This window comes from Oryza sativa, chromosome 2 (genome assembly GCF_034140825.1).
Source record: "Oryza sativa Japonica Group chromosome 2, ASM3414082v1".
In the NCBI taxonomy this organism is placed as follows: Eukaryota; Viridiplantae; Streptophyta; class Magnoliopsida; order Poales; family Poaceae; genus Oryza; species Oryza sativa.
In genome coordinates, this window is record NC_089036.1 from 22,685,628 (window position 1) to 22,699,372 (window position 13,745).

At 43.5% G+C, this 13,745-nt stretch overlaps 1 protein-coding gene across 1 annotated transcript; it reads left to right on the forward strand.

Annotated features, from left to right (window-relative positions):
* The first annotated feature begins 10,854 nt into the window (after positions 1 to 10,854).
* LOC4329764 (7-deoxyloganetin glucosyltransferase) lies at positions 10,855 to 12,907 on the forward strand. Its single transcript, XM_015768641.3, has 2 exons — positions 10,855 to 11,436; positions 11,568 to 12,907. The coding sequence occupies exons 1-2, from the start codon at positions 10,923 to 10,925 to the stop codon at positions 12,515 to 12,517; spliced, it is 1,464 nt and encodes a 487-aa protein (XP_015624127.2). The 5' UTR covers positions 10,855 to 10,922; the 3' UTR covers positions 12,518 to 12,907.
* The last annotated feature ends 838 nt before the right edge of the window (positions 12,908 to 13,745 follow it).

A 13,745-nucleotide genomic window follows, 5' to 3' on the forward strand; every position in this document is an offset into this window, starting at 1 on the left:
TGCACTGCAAATAAAGTTCAGAAATTGAACACCTTGAAATATAGGGATTATCAACCATAGCATTATTTGGTAAAATTGATAATTATATAGCTATATTTAGTTTGTTACCGAATATTGGTAATATGTATAGAATTTGGCAACATTATTAAACCAATTCTATCAAAATTTTGGCAATTGACAACATTGCTAAAATTTTGGCATTACCAAATTTTGGTAAGGTTCATTTTGGCAGCAATCTGCACAGGCCCATAAATATAACCATAGTGTATACTAGCGAAAATTGCTATCAACACATAATGCTTTTACGAAATCCCGGAATGTGCATCGATATAGTATAATACTTTCTTTGTTTTATATTATAAGTCACTTTGTTTTTTTTAAAATATTATTTTTTAAGTTTAATTAAATTTATAGAGAAATATAGCAATATTTTCAACACAAAATAAACATATTGTCAAAATAAATTAAATGTTAGTTTTAATGAGATTAATTTGATGTTGTAGATATTATTAATTTTTTATGTAACTTAATCAAATTTTAAGAAAGTTAACTAAGAAAAAAAATTAAAAACCAGTGTATAATAAGAAACGGAAGGCGGAAAAGACAAACATCAAGAATGACTGAATTACATATGGGCCATCTGTTGTTCAAATAAGAGCAAGAATAATAGTGAGCTATGAGTAAAATATATGCTTATGTGGAAGAGAGGGATAAAGAAAAGTAGGGAGTGTGAGCTCTTATATAAGAGTTAGCTCAACATAAGCTCCAATAAATATATACTACCTCCGTTTCAAAATGTTTGACACCGTTGACTTTTTAGCACATGTTTGACCGTTCGTCTTATTCAAAAACTTTTGTGAGATATGTAAAATTATATGCCTACATAAAAATATATTTAACAATGAATCAAATGATAGGAAAATAATTAATAATTACTTAAATTTTTTGAATAAGACGAACGGTCAAACATGTGATAAAAAGTCAACGGCGTCAAATATTTCGAAACGGAGGGAGTATTAAATTTATAGTGAGAGAAAGAGAGGGTGACAAAAATAAAACTACCTTATAGCTAACCTATTATACATGTTAGGTTTAATATTAACTTATAGTAGTAAATAGTTATAGTAGGAACTAAACTTGCTCTAAACTCTGGGTGATCCTTCAGATAATAGTTCGGATCGGGCACTCGATCCAACCCGAAAGATCGGACACCCTCCCCGACACTACTGTCAGTTGTGCGTGGCATGACCGTCTCATATGGACTTAGTGCCTGCTTGCTGCAGTAACAACACATGATGGACAATTTCGGTTTTTTGCCAACTTTTATGTCCAATATTAATTTTACCTCTATTTTTAGGGGTTTTATTTTTGCCTCCAGTTTTTAATCGAAAGAGACGTTTACCCCTAGTTTGGACGGAAGTTAGTGGGAGGGTTTATAACAGTAAAAAATTAGAAATAAAAGAAACAAAGATTTTTTGAATTTGTAAGATCACACACTACTATATTTTGATGAAAAAATTGAATGTTATTTCATCACATATAAAAAATTGTTTTATCACTAGGTCAAATGTTTTTCAGAGAAATGAAATATTACTCAATACTGACTGCAACACTTACGACCGCTCTATAAAACATTAAATACCAACAAATGAAACATTGAAAATAATCATATGAGAGATACATTATATTTACAACAAAAATTGATATTTTTGAAACATTTTATGTCATGTCCAGAACATAAGCAATCTTATAAACCGATTTCAGGGTCCGAACCCAGGCGTCCCATTGGGCCACGTGGCATCGCGTGTTGCGCTCACTCGGGGATTCTCGGCTGGTGAACGCACCACGTGTTTGCACCCCTCTAATAGCCGTTAGATGATATATCAACGGTAAAAAATCATCTGGCGGACCTAAATGTAAATTGCAGGTTTGAGAGGGTTTTTTTAAAAAATGTGTGATCTAATCTTGAAGAATCTGGGTTATTGGAGAAAAAAATCAAAAAAAAAATCGCAATAAAAATCTCCTACCCATCGTGTCGCCGCCCTGCCTCGAGCCCTCGATCCACATCGCCGGTGCCTGCTTCGGGCGATGAGGATGAGGGGTGATGGCGGCTCGATCTACGCGGCCTGCTCCGCCTGGACATGCGCCGCCTAAGGGGGATGCGAGAGGTGGCGCCGATGCCGGCGGAGGGAGATGGAAGCCCCTTGCGCGCGCCTCCTCGATGTGCTCGAGCCGACGCCTCTAAGCTTCAGGGGATGTGGATGGCGAGAGAGAGAGAGAGAGAGAGAGGGAGGAGGAGAGGAAGCTGAGCTCGGCGATGTGGATGTTGAGGCTGATGGCCAGCCACGGATGGAGCAGTCGAGCGGTAGGTTTGCTCGTCGGTGGGATTTGGGCCTTGCCCTCAATACCGTCGTCGCCGCCATCCTGTGCCACCGGAGGCCGCTCCCGCTGGGCCCTGTGCCCGCCACGCATGCACTCCTGATGGTCCCCGTCTCTGCAGCCATCTTCGCTGGCATACTGCTCTCCGCCCTCGCATGGTTATCGACTTGTGGATGTGGGAAACGAGTGGTCGTGGTCTCGTGGGAAACGCTGCTCTTTATTCCTACTCCAGTACATGCACTAGTAGTAGTAGTACTCGGCTGGCCTGCGTTACTTTTCCTTTTTTTTTATTTATAACTGTTCGCTGCAAGGCTGCAAACATAGATGAATATCATATGCCCCTATATAACTTAATATGCCAAAGCTAAAGCTAAAGTTAAAATTTTCAAACTTAATTTTATAATTAATTTTAAGATACTTTTAATATAGTTTCTATTTTATATTAGCTTTCAAGTCACTAACAATATATATATATGTATATATATATATATATATATGTATATATATATATATATGTATATGTATATATATATATGTATATGTATATATATATATATGTATATATATATATATATATTATAAATTGATTTTTATTTTTAAATAAGACGTTTTGGTTAATTAGGGGATTATGGACAAGCGATGATGACCTTAATCTGTGTTCAACAGTGTGAGAATGTGAAAAAAATTCTTGTTTTTCGCACGCTCTACCGGAACCAATAAATGATGTGTTTTTTTCAAAAGAAAAATTTATAGGAAATTTACTTTAAAAACCATATTAATTCTTTTTAGGTTTAAAAAATAATTAATACTTATTAATCATATGCTAATGTCTTAATTTTGTGTATCTTATCATTGTTCTCTTTTCTCAATTACTCAAACACGCTCTAAGTGGTAGTTGTTTTGGGATAAATTTTAAACCCAGAAGAGCTTTTTTTTTTAAAAAAAAAGGATGGAGTAAATTAGAATGCAAAGTGGGCTCACAGGGTGTTTGTAATTAATTTTCTCATCTATGCTTTTTACGGTAAAAAAAAAATGATAAACCCTGTGTTTTTTGTAAATAAAAAAAGTAAATTTCACTTGGGACACTTTTTATTGCTGATGTTTCACTTTGGCTCACCCCCAACCAATTTTTTCACTTTTGACTGGGTATTTTCACCTTTGTGGCATTTTATAACATCCTCAGTTGTTTTATCCATATACATCTAAATTGTCGTATGTCAAAGAAATAGTCTACATACAACTAAGAAAGTTTATTAATGAATAAGAGTAGGAGTACTCGAGGTCATTCATATGCATGAGGAGAGAGTAACAAAGGCAAGATTACTCGATCCAAAATAAAAACGTTGCGTAAAAGGTGATCAAAAGAAAAACATCCGCAATAAGGTTGTCCAAAGTAAAATTTACTCTAAAAAATTTCTAGAAAATTATCAAAAAACATATTAATCTATGTTTCAGGTTTAAAATAATTATTAATCATTAATCTTGTGCTATTGACTTATCTTATTTTGTTCATCTTATCATTCTTCCCTTTTCTCCTTCACTCAAACACACCCTAATAAGTTAGTTATTTTGGGACAAATTTTAAACCCAAATGAGCGATTATTTGGGGATGGAGGGAGTAAATTAGAATGTGAAGTGGCCCATAGGGCGTCTATGTAATTAATTTTCTCATCTATATAATAAAATAAGAGGACTTAACTAGAAGAGGTAGGGACAGGGGCGAAGCCAGGATAAATGATCGCCGGGGTCATTACAAATCAGGGTATATGTTTTCAACCAAAACGGATTGAAAACAACGCAATTTTGATGTTCCGACTCGAGAAAAAAGTAAATTCTGAGTGAAATTTCGAATAGTTTTCAAAAATTCAAATTTGGAATGGTAAAATTGAACCAAAATAATAAAAAATATAAATTTTGGTAAAAAAAAGTCATATCGCTATGTTTGGAATCCAATACTAAATCGAAGAGGTGAGCCCTCATACAATCTGGTTGTGTTTGGACCTAACAATTGGTTCTGAACCCTTCTGTCCCAACACGCAAAATGGAGCAAGGATTAACACGTAATTAATTAAGTATTAGCTTATAAAAACTTGAAAGACAATAGATTAATTTGGTTTTTAAAGCAATTTTCTATAGAAATTATTTTGCTAGGGAATTTGAGACGAAGTTGTGGGCCATTGGCCTTATGCATAGTCTCAAATCTCAAAAACTCAAATGTATATCCATATTCAGCTGACGTATATATAATCATAAGTGGTAGCTAATTTTCTATTTGTGCTGCTGCAGTATTGTTTATAATTATCAATTGGGATTTAACGTAGCAATCAACAATTAATGTCACTGGGGTCTAATATTTTTTTTCACCGGGGTCATAGCTGGTAAAGTAAAGAGGACACGAGAGGTTAAAAGAAAATCATCGGGGTCAACTGACCCTGGTAAATAACTGTAGCTTCACCCCTGGGTAGGGAGCTGAAATACAAAACCAACCATGGGTACAATAAGGTTATCATGCATCTTGAAACACTACCATTGTGAATACCTCAAAGTGCACGATCTACACAAGAATTTGATGAAAAATTAAGCTAATTCCTATAAAGTCTAGCAAAATATTAGCATTAATTACCCTCAACAATTATATAAGCCATATAGAGAGAGCACACCAACCAGCATGTTTATTTTCCCGAAGAGCTGGCTCTTGCCTTTTCCAAGAATTGTTAATTATATCGAGGACTTGCTAAATAGTATTGCACGTGAAGCGTTTACATAATTGGCCAAATAAAGCATTCTGCATGCTAGCACATTAATATATTCTACTTGTTGGCCCATTATGCGACAAAGTCTTGTCTCTTTTGAGATGTTATTTTGAGCTTAGATTTTTTTTGCCAGTTTTCCATTTATCTAAGTGTAATATGTTTGTTGAGAAATAAACATTTCCAGATTCTTTTCCCAAAAAGAAATATTTCATATTTTTTCAAAATAGAAATGTATCAAATACCACTGATTATTGTCGCTCGGTTCATTTTTACACCATCTCATATATATCTAAGAAATCAAACTAATTCTAAATAACTCTACTACATTTATATATTCTATATCCTAAACGAAAAGTATAAATATTCACATGGTACTTTTAAGTGGTGCGCCAAAGGCGCACCCATTTTCTAGTATTTACAAATTACCGAGTGAAACATAGTACAAATACTACCTGGAACATTTATAAAAGCACGTGCAACATTTAGAAATCCATTAAAAGCTAAACTTTTTTTACGGAATATAATCATGTGTGGTCTTATTGTAAAGATTTAGTTGTAATAAATTTAATGGTGCAATCGAATCATAGATCAAAGAAGTATTTTAAAAGAAAAAATAGTTTTAAATTTGCTAAAGGACTTTAACCAACCTAACATACATTATTTATCCTTGCAATACAGTATAGCTGCTTTGCTTGGGAAGCTATGTAACTGCAGCCTCTGCATGCATTATACGTTAGGGAGAGCGCTCGATTTCAAACGCGAAAAATCGGGCGTCCGATCCATAGTTGTGTCCTAATCTTTTTGTAATTTTCGCTTAGGACTAATCAAACTTCTTGCACTTTACACCCCTTGTCCCCTAAACCAAATCAAGGAAGAAAGGTAGCCGAAACGGTAAACCACTCATGTAATTCACAATTCCTTGGCCCATCTATATATTTAACATGTCATCTTTTCGTGACAGCCGCGCACCTCCACAAATGAAGAGGCCCAATACATCTACCGCATGGCCGGCCTGGTCAAACTGGATTTCCTTACGGAATAAGTTTACTTTGATTCCCTTAATTAGTGGTCGAATATGAATCGTACCTCTAAACTATAATACCGGATATCTTGACCCCTTAACTCTTTAAACCGGCGCAATTTGACTCCCTCGGTGGTTTTGCTGACATGGCGTATACGTGGCGGCATTGACTCGATCTTCGCTCCACGTGAAGCTGACTTGACGCTTACGTGTACAAAAATAAAAAAATATGAGCGGGACCCGTTTGCCATAAAAAAAGGACCCACTGAGATGTGGGTCCATATGTCATCCTCTTCCCTTCATTCCTCTCCTCTCTCTCCCTTATCTCTCTGGATCGGATCGGCGGGCGAGGCGGCCGCAGGCGGGCGCTGCGACGACGACGTGTGGGCGAGGGCCAAAGCGGCGGCGGCCTCGGCCCGCACGCCCGGGCCTACACCACCTCCAAGCATACCATCGTGATGCCGCCTGCAAGCTCGGCGCCCACAGTATCCGCGGCCGTCTCCTCCGCCGGCGAGCCACCGATGGTGAAGGAGTGGCTCCGCTTGCTGGGCCACCTCGTTACCGGATGCTCCCCGCGCCAGCGCTGCTTGGGCAAACTACGTGGTCGCGCTGTTGATGCAGGTCAAGGCCATGTTCTCGTAGACCTCCTGGCCGCCGCCGCCGGTGACGCGTGCGACAGGGGGCGCCGCGTCGATGAGCAGCGAGCGGCACATTACGTCGGAGATCGAGGAGTAGCGCCGCAGCGACGGCAGTGGGGCGGCGCGACCATGCGCTTGCGGTGGCGATCGATCCCCTCGTCGATTAGGATAATGAGAAGCTAATACACAAAGCCATTTTTATTTCTTTCAGCTTGGTTATTGGCAGCAATCGATTTGGTTGGTTGCCTTGTTGATCAATCGGAGAAGGAGGTGAAGGTCGCCGGCGTATCGCTATCTTTCCTATTTTTCTCATCACGGCCCTACACGGGCTCGACGGCGACGCCATCCGCCGCGGGCGACGTCACCGACGGTGACCATGAACTGTGTCGCATCGGGGTTGTCCGCCACCACGTGGCTGAATTGAAACCTAACGACGAAGCCGCCGGACACGAATGCGGTGACCTTGACGAGCAGCACGAGCTCACTCTCCTTCTCCCCCTCCGGCATCGGCCTCTCCTCGAGTCTCCTCTCCACACGGGCAGTGTTATCATCGTCGTACTGCCACCGCCGCCGCCGATCCGGTCCATGCTCGCTCCGTACCTCTACCCCCCACTGCCGTGAGCCACCGCCGTCGTCCCCTTAGTCCTCCCATTACCGTGAGCCTCCGCGGCCGAGCCGCCGCCCCTGGTTCTGCTGCGCCCCCATGCCGCCGACCGCTGCTGCCAACAAAGGAAGATAGAGTATAGGAGGGGAGTCGCTGACAGGTGGGTCCCACTTTATTTTTTAAAATTTATTTGATGACTGGGATGCCACGTAGGCACCACGTCAGCGAATCCACCCTCCAAAACCGTCGAGGGAGTCAAATTGCACCGATTTTAAGAGTTAGGGGGTCAAGATATCCGGTTTTGTGGTTTAGGATCACGGATTAGATTTCGATCACTTTTGAGGGTCATAAAGTGAACTTATTCCTTTCCTTATAGATGACCAAATGGGCCACCGACCCAGCTCAGCTCGGGCACGACCGAGTTCGGGCAAGAGATTGGTCAGGCCACCAGCACGACTCGACCTACACACCGGGCAGGGCCGTAACGTGCCCGTCCACGAGCTGCACCAATGGCCTAGGCACGACCCAATAAAACTCGGGCCGTGTCTAGCCGGCCAGAAGGCACAAAAGTCCATCGTGCTCCTCAGAATAATTCTATTTTACCCTCTCATTTCGTTGGGCCATGTCTTAAATGATTAGAATAAGTCTATTTTGCATCCCATGCACTTTGGGCCATACATTTGTAGCTGAAATAAGTCTATCTTGCATCTCTAAATTTCATTTATTATCGGATTGTGCTATGCCGGGCCGGCCCATCGTACCGAGGCAGAGGCCCAGACATAGCCCAATGGTCAGGCCAGGCCAGCATTGGCCCGACACCAATCGTGTGTGTGCTGTGATTGGACCAGACCAAAACCTCGTGCCATGGGCCGGGTCGTGGGTCTTTTGGCCATCGATCTATTCCCACCGGTCAGTCGGCCACCACTGATCGAAAACACGAGAAAACTTAGCTTGGCCCCGCGCTTGGCTGGTCCTCGACCACGAGCTGTCACCTTCTCTCCTGACATAACAAGACCACGTTGATGGCGCTGCCAATCCGCGCGCCATGCATGCATTTGTCACTTGCTCCTGCGTGCCAAGCGTGTGACAATTTTTTTATTCGGTGATAACGCCATCTCACGATGATCCACATTGAGCGGCAGCTTGAAATTAAATGGTCGATCGATCGCGGAGTATCAACGGGAAAATGATGGCTTGTTAGTCGATCGCGGAGTAGTACGTCACTCCGCCAGGAAAATAGTGTATCCTACTAGTCATCATGTGACGGGCTCAGTCAGGTTGAACTGATCCAATGACCAATAATGGGCAAACTTGTAGAGACAGGGTCACAGGGATACCTACGTGTTTAGGCATGGGGCTGAGAGGCTTACGTTCTTACCTGAAAACGAACAGCTAAGATGGGAAGAACAACCCGCGCCGCGGCGGCCCGGCGCGCTTTCTTTACCCTTTTCGTTCGGTATTTTTGGTCTTCGCATTCCAAGTATCTAGAAAAAAGGCACAACTTTACGAGGGAAGCACACCAACACAGCAACACTAACACTAAGGTTCGTTCTTTTCTGATAAATAAGATGCATATTCTACCCCTGATTTTCGTTAGCATGCTTTTTTAATACTATTAAACGATATATTTCGTGTGAACTTTCTATATATAAATTGCTCTAAAATATTAGATAAATTCACATTTTAAGTTTATAATAATTAAAACTCAGTTAATTATACGTTAATGTTTTTTATTATGCCATAACTTCGCTTTCATTCAATTAGGTTGTGCTTTGAGATACACTTGATAGTGTGGTGGCAAGGGATGCGTGGTTTCAACTCTGATTTTCCGTGTTCAATTTCCAACGCACTCACAATTTCTTCTTATAAAAATGTTTGGAGGGACGTTTCTCCCTTCAAATCTCCTTTTTTTTAATTAGGTTTTGCTTTTTTATGGGTTATTAGCACATAATTAATTAATTATTGGTTCAATTTTTTTTAGATTAATATGTTTTAAAGCAACTTTTTCTATATAAAACTTTTTTTAAAAAATGCATTGTTTAGCAGTTTAGGAAAACGTGTGCACGAAAAACGAGAAAGTGAAGGTTAGAAACCTCAACATAAGAACTCGGCCTTAGATACTAACACCGCCTAACATAGAACAACTCATGGAATAGATATGAACGAAGCATTTAGAACGGATCTAGCTCTTTTTTTTCGCATTGGGATCTCTAGGTTGAAGAATAAGGTGGTTTTTGGATCCAGAGACTAAATTTGTGTTCTTGTCACATTGGATGTTTGGACACTAATTAGAAGTATTAAACGTAGACTAATAATAAAACTAACTGCATAAATGAGAGCTAATTCGCGAGGCAAATTTTTTAAGCCTAATTAATCCATAATTAGCACATGTTTATTGTAGCATCATATAGGCTAATCATGGATTAATTAGGCTCAATAGATTCGTCTCGCGAATTAGTCCAGGATTATGGAATGGGTTTTGTCATTAGTCTACGTTTAATATTTCTAATTAGTATCTAAACATCGGATGTGATAGGGACTAAATTTTAGTCTCTGGATCCAAACAGTCACTAAGGCCTGTTGCCTGCTCTAGTCTGATTCAACTTTCAACCCAAAAAGAATAGAACAGTAAAATAAAATTTAAGTACCCAAGCCAAATCCCAGAAGACCGGGACAATCAGGGATTGTATGGTTTGAAGCTGATTTTGGCCCTGCCAATATTTTGCTAGTGCCAAAATCTTGGCACTACTAAATTTAGTAGTATAGAATTTATGCTAATGTGCGTAAAAATTGATTTTAAACCAAATATTAAGACAGTACTTTTGAAGTTATCAAATTTTCAGTAGGACTAAAATCAGCTTCAATTCAAACATGGCCTCAATCCATCCCCGAAAAGATGGGAGATGCATGTAACTTAGACTGTAAATTCACATTTTTCGTATATGAAGCATTATTAAATATAAGATGCGTAACTTGGAGTACTATACATTCCATTATCTTAAAAAAAAACACACACAACATTGTGTGTTTCCATAGGCAAAATAATAATTTTCTTCTCTACCTGCATTAATTTGGTTTTGTTTTAAGTGAGACGAGATGTCACAAGTATACTTCTTGCCGTTCAAACTTTTGAGACTATTGTGAACAATGACAATGTCCTTGTGCAATCTATATCGGTCATGACGTCGTGTGTGTCGCATTGTACATGATTATTTATGTTTCAAGAAAATTTTAGACGTTAGTCATTATTCAAGTCAGAGTTCTCTAGGCCAATGATGTGAGAGAACGACAAGCTGGGAATCAAATAATTACGTTTGCTGAAGTATTGCATTAACCAGGCTAAAATTTGTCTTAGTCGTTAACGATGAGACCCCGGCCAAGCTGGAGTATACCAACCAACACTAGAATAACAGTACACGCTAGTAGTATATATGTGCAGTGCCTGCAATCGGAGAGGCTGCATCTCGTACACCGCTGCATCTCGTTTCCACCAGCCGATCGATCGACGAACGACGACGTACGACGACATGGTCGCCGCCGACGAGATCAAGCCGCACGCGGTGTGCCTGCCGTTCCCGGCGCAGGGGCACGTCACGCCGATGATGAAGCTGGCCAAGGTGCTCCACTGCAGGGGCTTCCACGTCACGTTCGTCAACACCGAGTACAACCACCGCCGCCTCATCCGCTCCCGCGGCGCCGCCGCCGTGGCCGGGGTCCCGGGGTTCCGCTTCGCCACCATCCCCGACGGCCTCCCGCCGTCCGACGCCGACGCCACGCAGGACCCGGCGTCGATCTGCTACTCCACCATGACCACCTGCCTCCCGCACTTCACGAAGCTGCTCGTCGACCTCGACGGCAGCCGCGCGGCCGGGATCCCGCCCGTGACGTGCGTCGTGGCGGACGGCGTCATGAGCTTCGCCGTCGACGCCGCCAAGGAGCTCGGCGTGCCGTGCGCGCTGTTCTGGACGGCCAGCGCCTGCGGCTACATGGGCTACCGCCACCACCGGTTCTTCCTGGACGAGGGCCTCTCGCCTCTCAAAGGTATTCGACCATATGACACCACCACATGCATCGTCTTGTTAAAGTTAAACACCGTAACGAGGAACGAAGTGGTTCGCACGCATGCATGACGCGCGTTCTGTGGTGTGGTGTGGTGTTCGACGTACGTGAAGATGAAGAGCAGCTGACGAACGGGTTCCTGGACACGGTGGCGCGGCCGGCGCGCGGGATGAGCAAGCACATGCGCTACCGGGACTACCCGAGCTTCATCTGGACGACGGACCGCGGCGACATCCTGCTCAACTTCCTGCTCCACGAGGTGGAGCGCGCGGACCGCGCGGACGCCGTGATCCTCAACACGTTCGACGAGCTGGAGCAGCAGGCGCTCGACGCCATGCGCGCCATCCTCCCGCCAGTCTACACCATCGGCCCGCTCGGCAGCCTCGCCGACCGCGTCGTCGCCCCCGACGCCCCGGCCGCCGCCATCCGCCCCAGCCTCTGGAAGGAGGACACCGCCTGCCTGGCGTGGCTCGACGGCAGGGAGCCCCGGTCCGTGGTGTTCGTCAACTACGGGAGCATCACCACCATGTCCAACGACGAGCTTGTCGAATTCGCGTGGGGGCTCGCCAACTGCGGCCACGGCTTCCTGTGGATCGTCCGCCCCGACCTCGTCAGGGGCGACGCCGCCGTGCTGCCGCGGGAGTTCCTGGAGGCGGTGGCGGGGAGGGGCCTCCTGGCGAGCTGGTGCGAGCAGGAGGCCGTGCTGCGGCACGGGGCGGTGGGCGCGTTCCTGACGCACTGCGGTTGGAACTCGACGATGGAGAGCCTCAGCGCCGGGGTGCCGATGCTGTGCTGGCCCTTCTTCGCCGAGCAGCAGACCAACGCGCGCTACTCGTGCGCCGAGTGGGGCGTCGGGATGGAGGTGGGCGGCGGCGTGCGGCGGGAGGCGGTGGAGGCGACGATCAGGGAGGCCATGGGAGGGGAGAAGGGGAAGGAGATGAGGCGGAGGGCGGCGGAGTGGAAGGAGCTCGGTGCGAGGGCGACGCAGCCTGGCGGGAGGTCGTTGGTCAACCTGGACAATCTGATCAAGGAAGTCTTGCTCCCAAGTAAAAAATGCGGCTAGATAGAGATGGCCTGCTTGGCTGCTAGCTGCTGGGGTGGAAAAGAATTACTACTGTGTTTTTACTTATGGATTATTCCTGCTAGAATAATATTCACCTGCTTGGAAGCAGGTGATTCCCGGGAAGTAGGATTGAGTTAATTATTTGGGGCGTCCAGGACTCCAGGATTACTATTTACTACTACTCGATCTCCTTGGTTACTGAAATTACTGTCATATTTTTTCTTTGTGTCCATTAAATTCCTGTCATCTAGTTTTCTTATTTTTTTCAGAGAAGACGTAGCTAATAATGTATTGCCAATTCCCAGCAATATTACAATTTTTAGAGTGCAATGGAATGCACCTACTTAACACATATAGAATGCATTTGCACCCTTTAGTGGTTTGGCTCTATCGGCATTGAGAGGTATATGGCTTTGTCGTAGGTCTAATGATGATCGGTCTCGCAGCGATAGTTGGTTTGGTGTTAGTTTTTCTCCTTGGTTTGTGTGTGGTGGTGCCGTTCATTTGTGGTTGACTTGTGGGTGAGCTGGATAAGTTTTTCTTTTCCTTTTGTATTTTCTTCTACTACATCAATAGTAACATCGTACGGTTTTGGTGCAGTTCATTACTAGAATACTCACACATACATATCTCCTACATGCACATAGAAATTGTTAGAGGCTTACAGCCAAGTATGGGCACGCTTGCATATCCACCGCACAAGCGCATGTGTGCATGCTTCCACGATAGTGGGCAACGGTGCCAGCCAGCCAGACATACCAAATTCTAACAATTCGACTCTTTTGTAAAAATAAATCGTGCCAAAAATATATTTTAGAATAAAACATGATCTTAGTGCTATTCCCAATAAATATGCAGCCCAAAATCTCAGCGCTAGATGTTTTGACGCTAACACCCCTTCCGCATTAGCGCCCTATGCGAGCTAGAGGACCAGCATGGCAGGAGGTTCCCGCCACTTAATTACCTCCCAACCTCCCACGTCAATGGACATGGTGTTGACGTAGATGACTTGACCAAAAACTCTAGAGCTTGACAAGGACGTTGTGGCACTGGAGTCGATAGAGCTCAATGAGGATGTCAGTGGTATGGAAGAGCATGGAGTCAGTAGCAACATGTGAGTCCAGCTGTTGTAACTTGAAGCGATACGACACTAGAGGATCCGGACACCACATCCTGATCGAGCTTCTGGCCAAGTCTCCTACCTCAACACCAAGCCCATTGGTGCTCA

Excerpts from the sequence above, each read along its gene's own strand:
- LOC4329764 (XM_015768641.3), top strand. The coding sequence starts at position 10,923 with ATGGTCGCCGCCGACGAGATCAAGCCGCACGCGGTGTGCCTGCCGTTC. Across the intron at positions 11,437-11,567 it reads GGGCCTCTCGCCTCTCAAAG|ATGAAGAGCAGCTGACGAAC; the intron begins GTATTCGACCAT and ends ACGTACGTGAAG.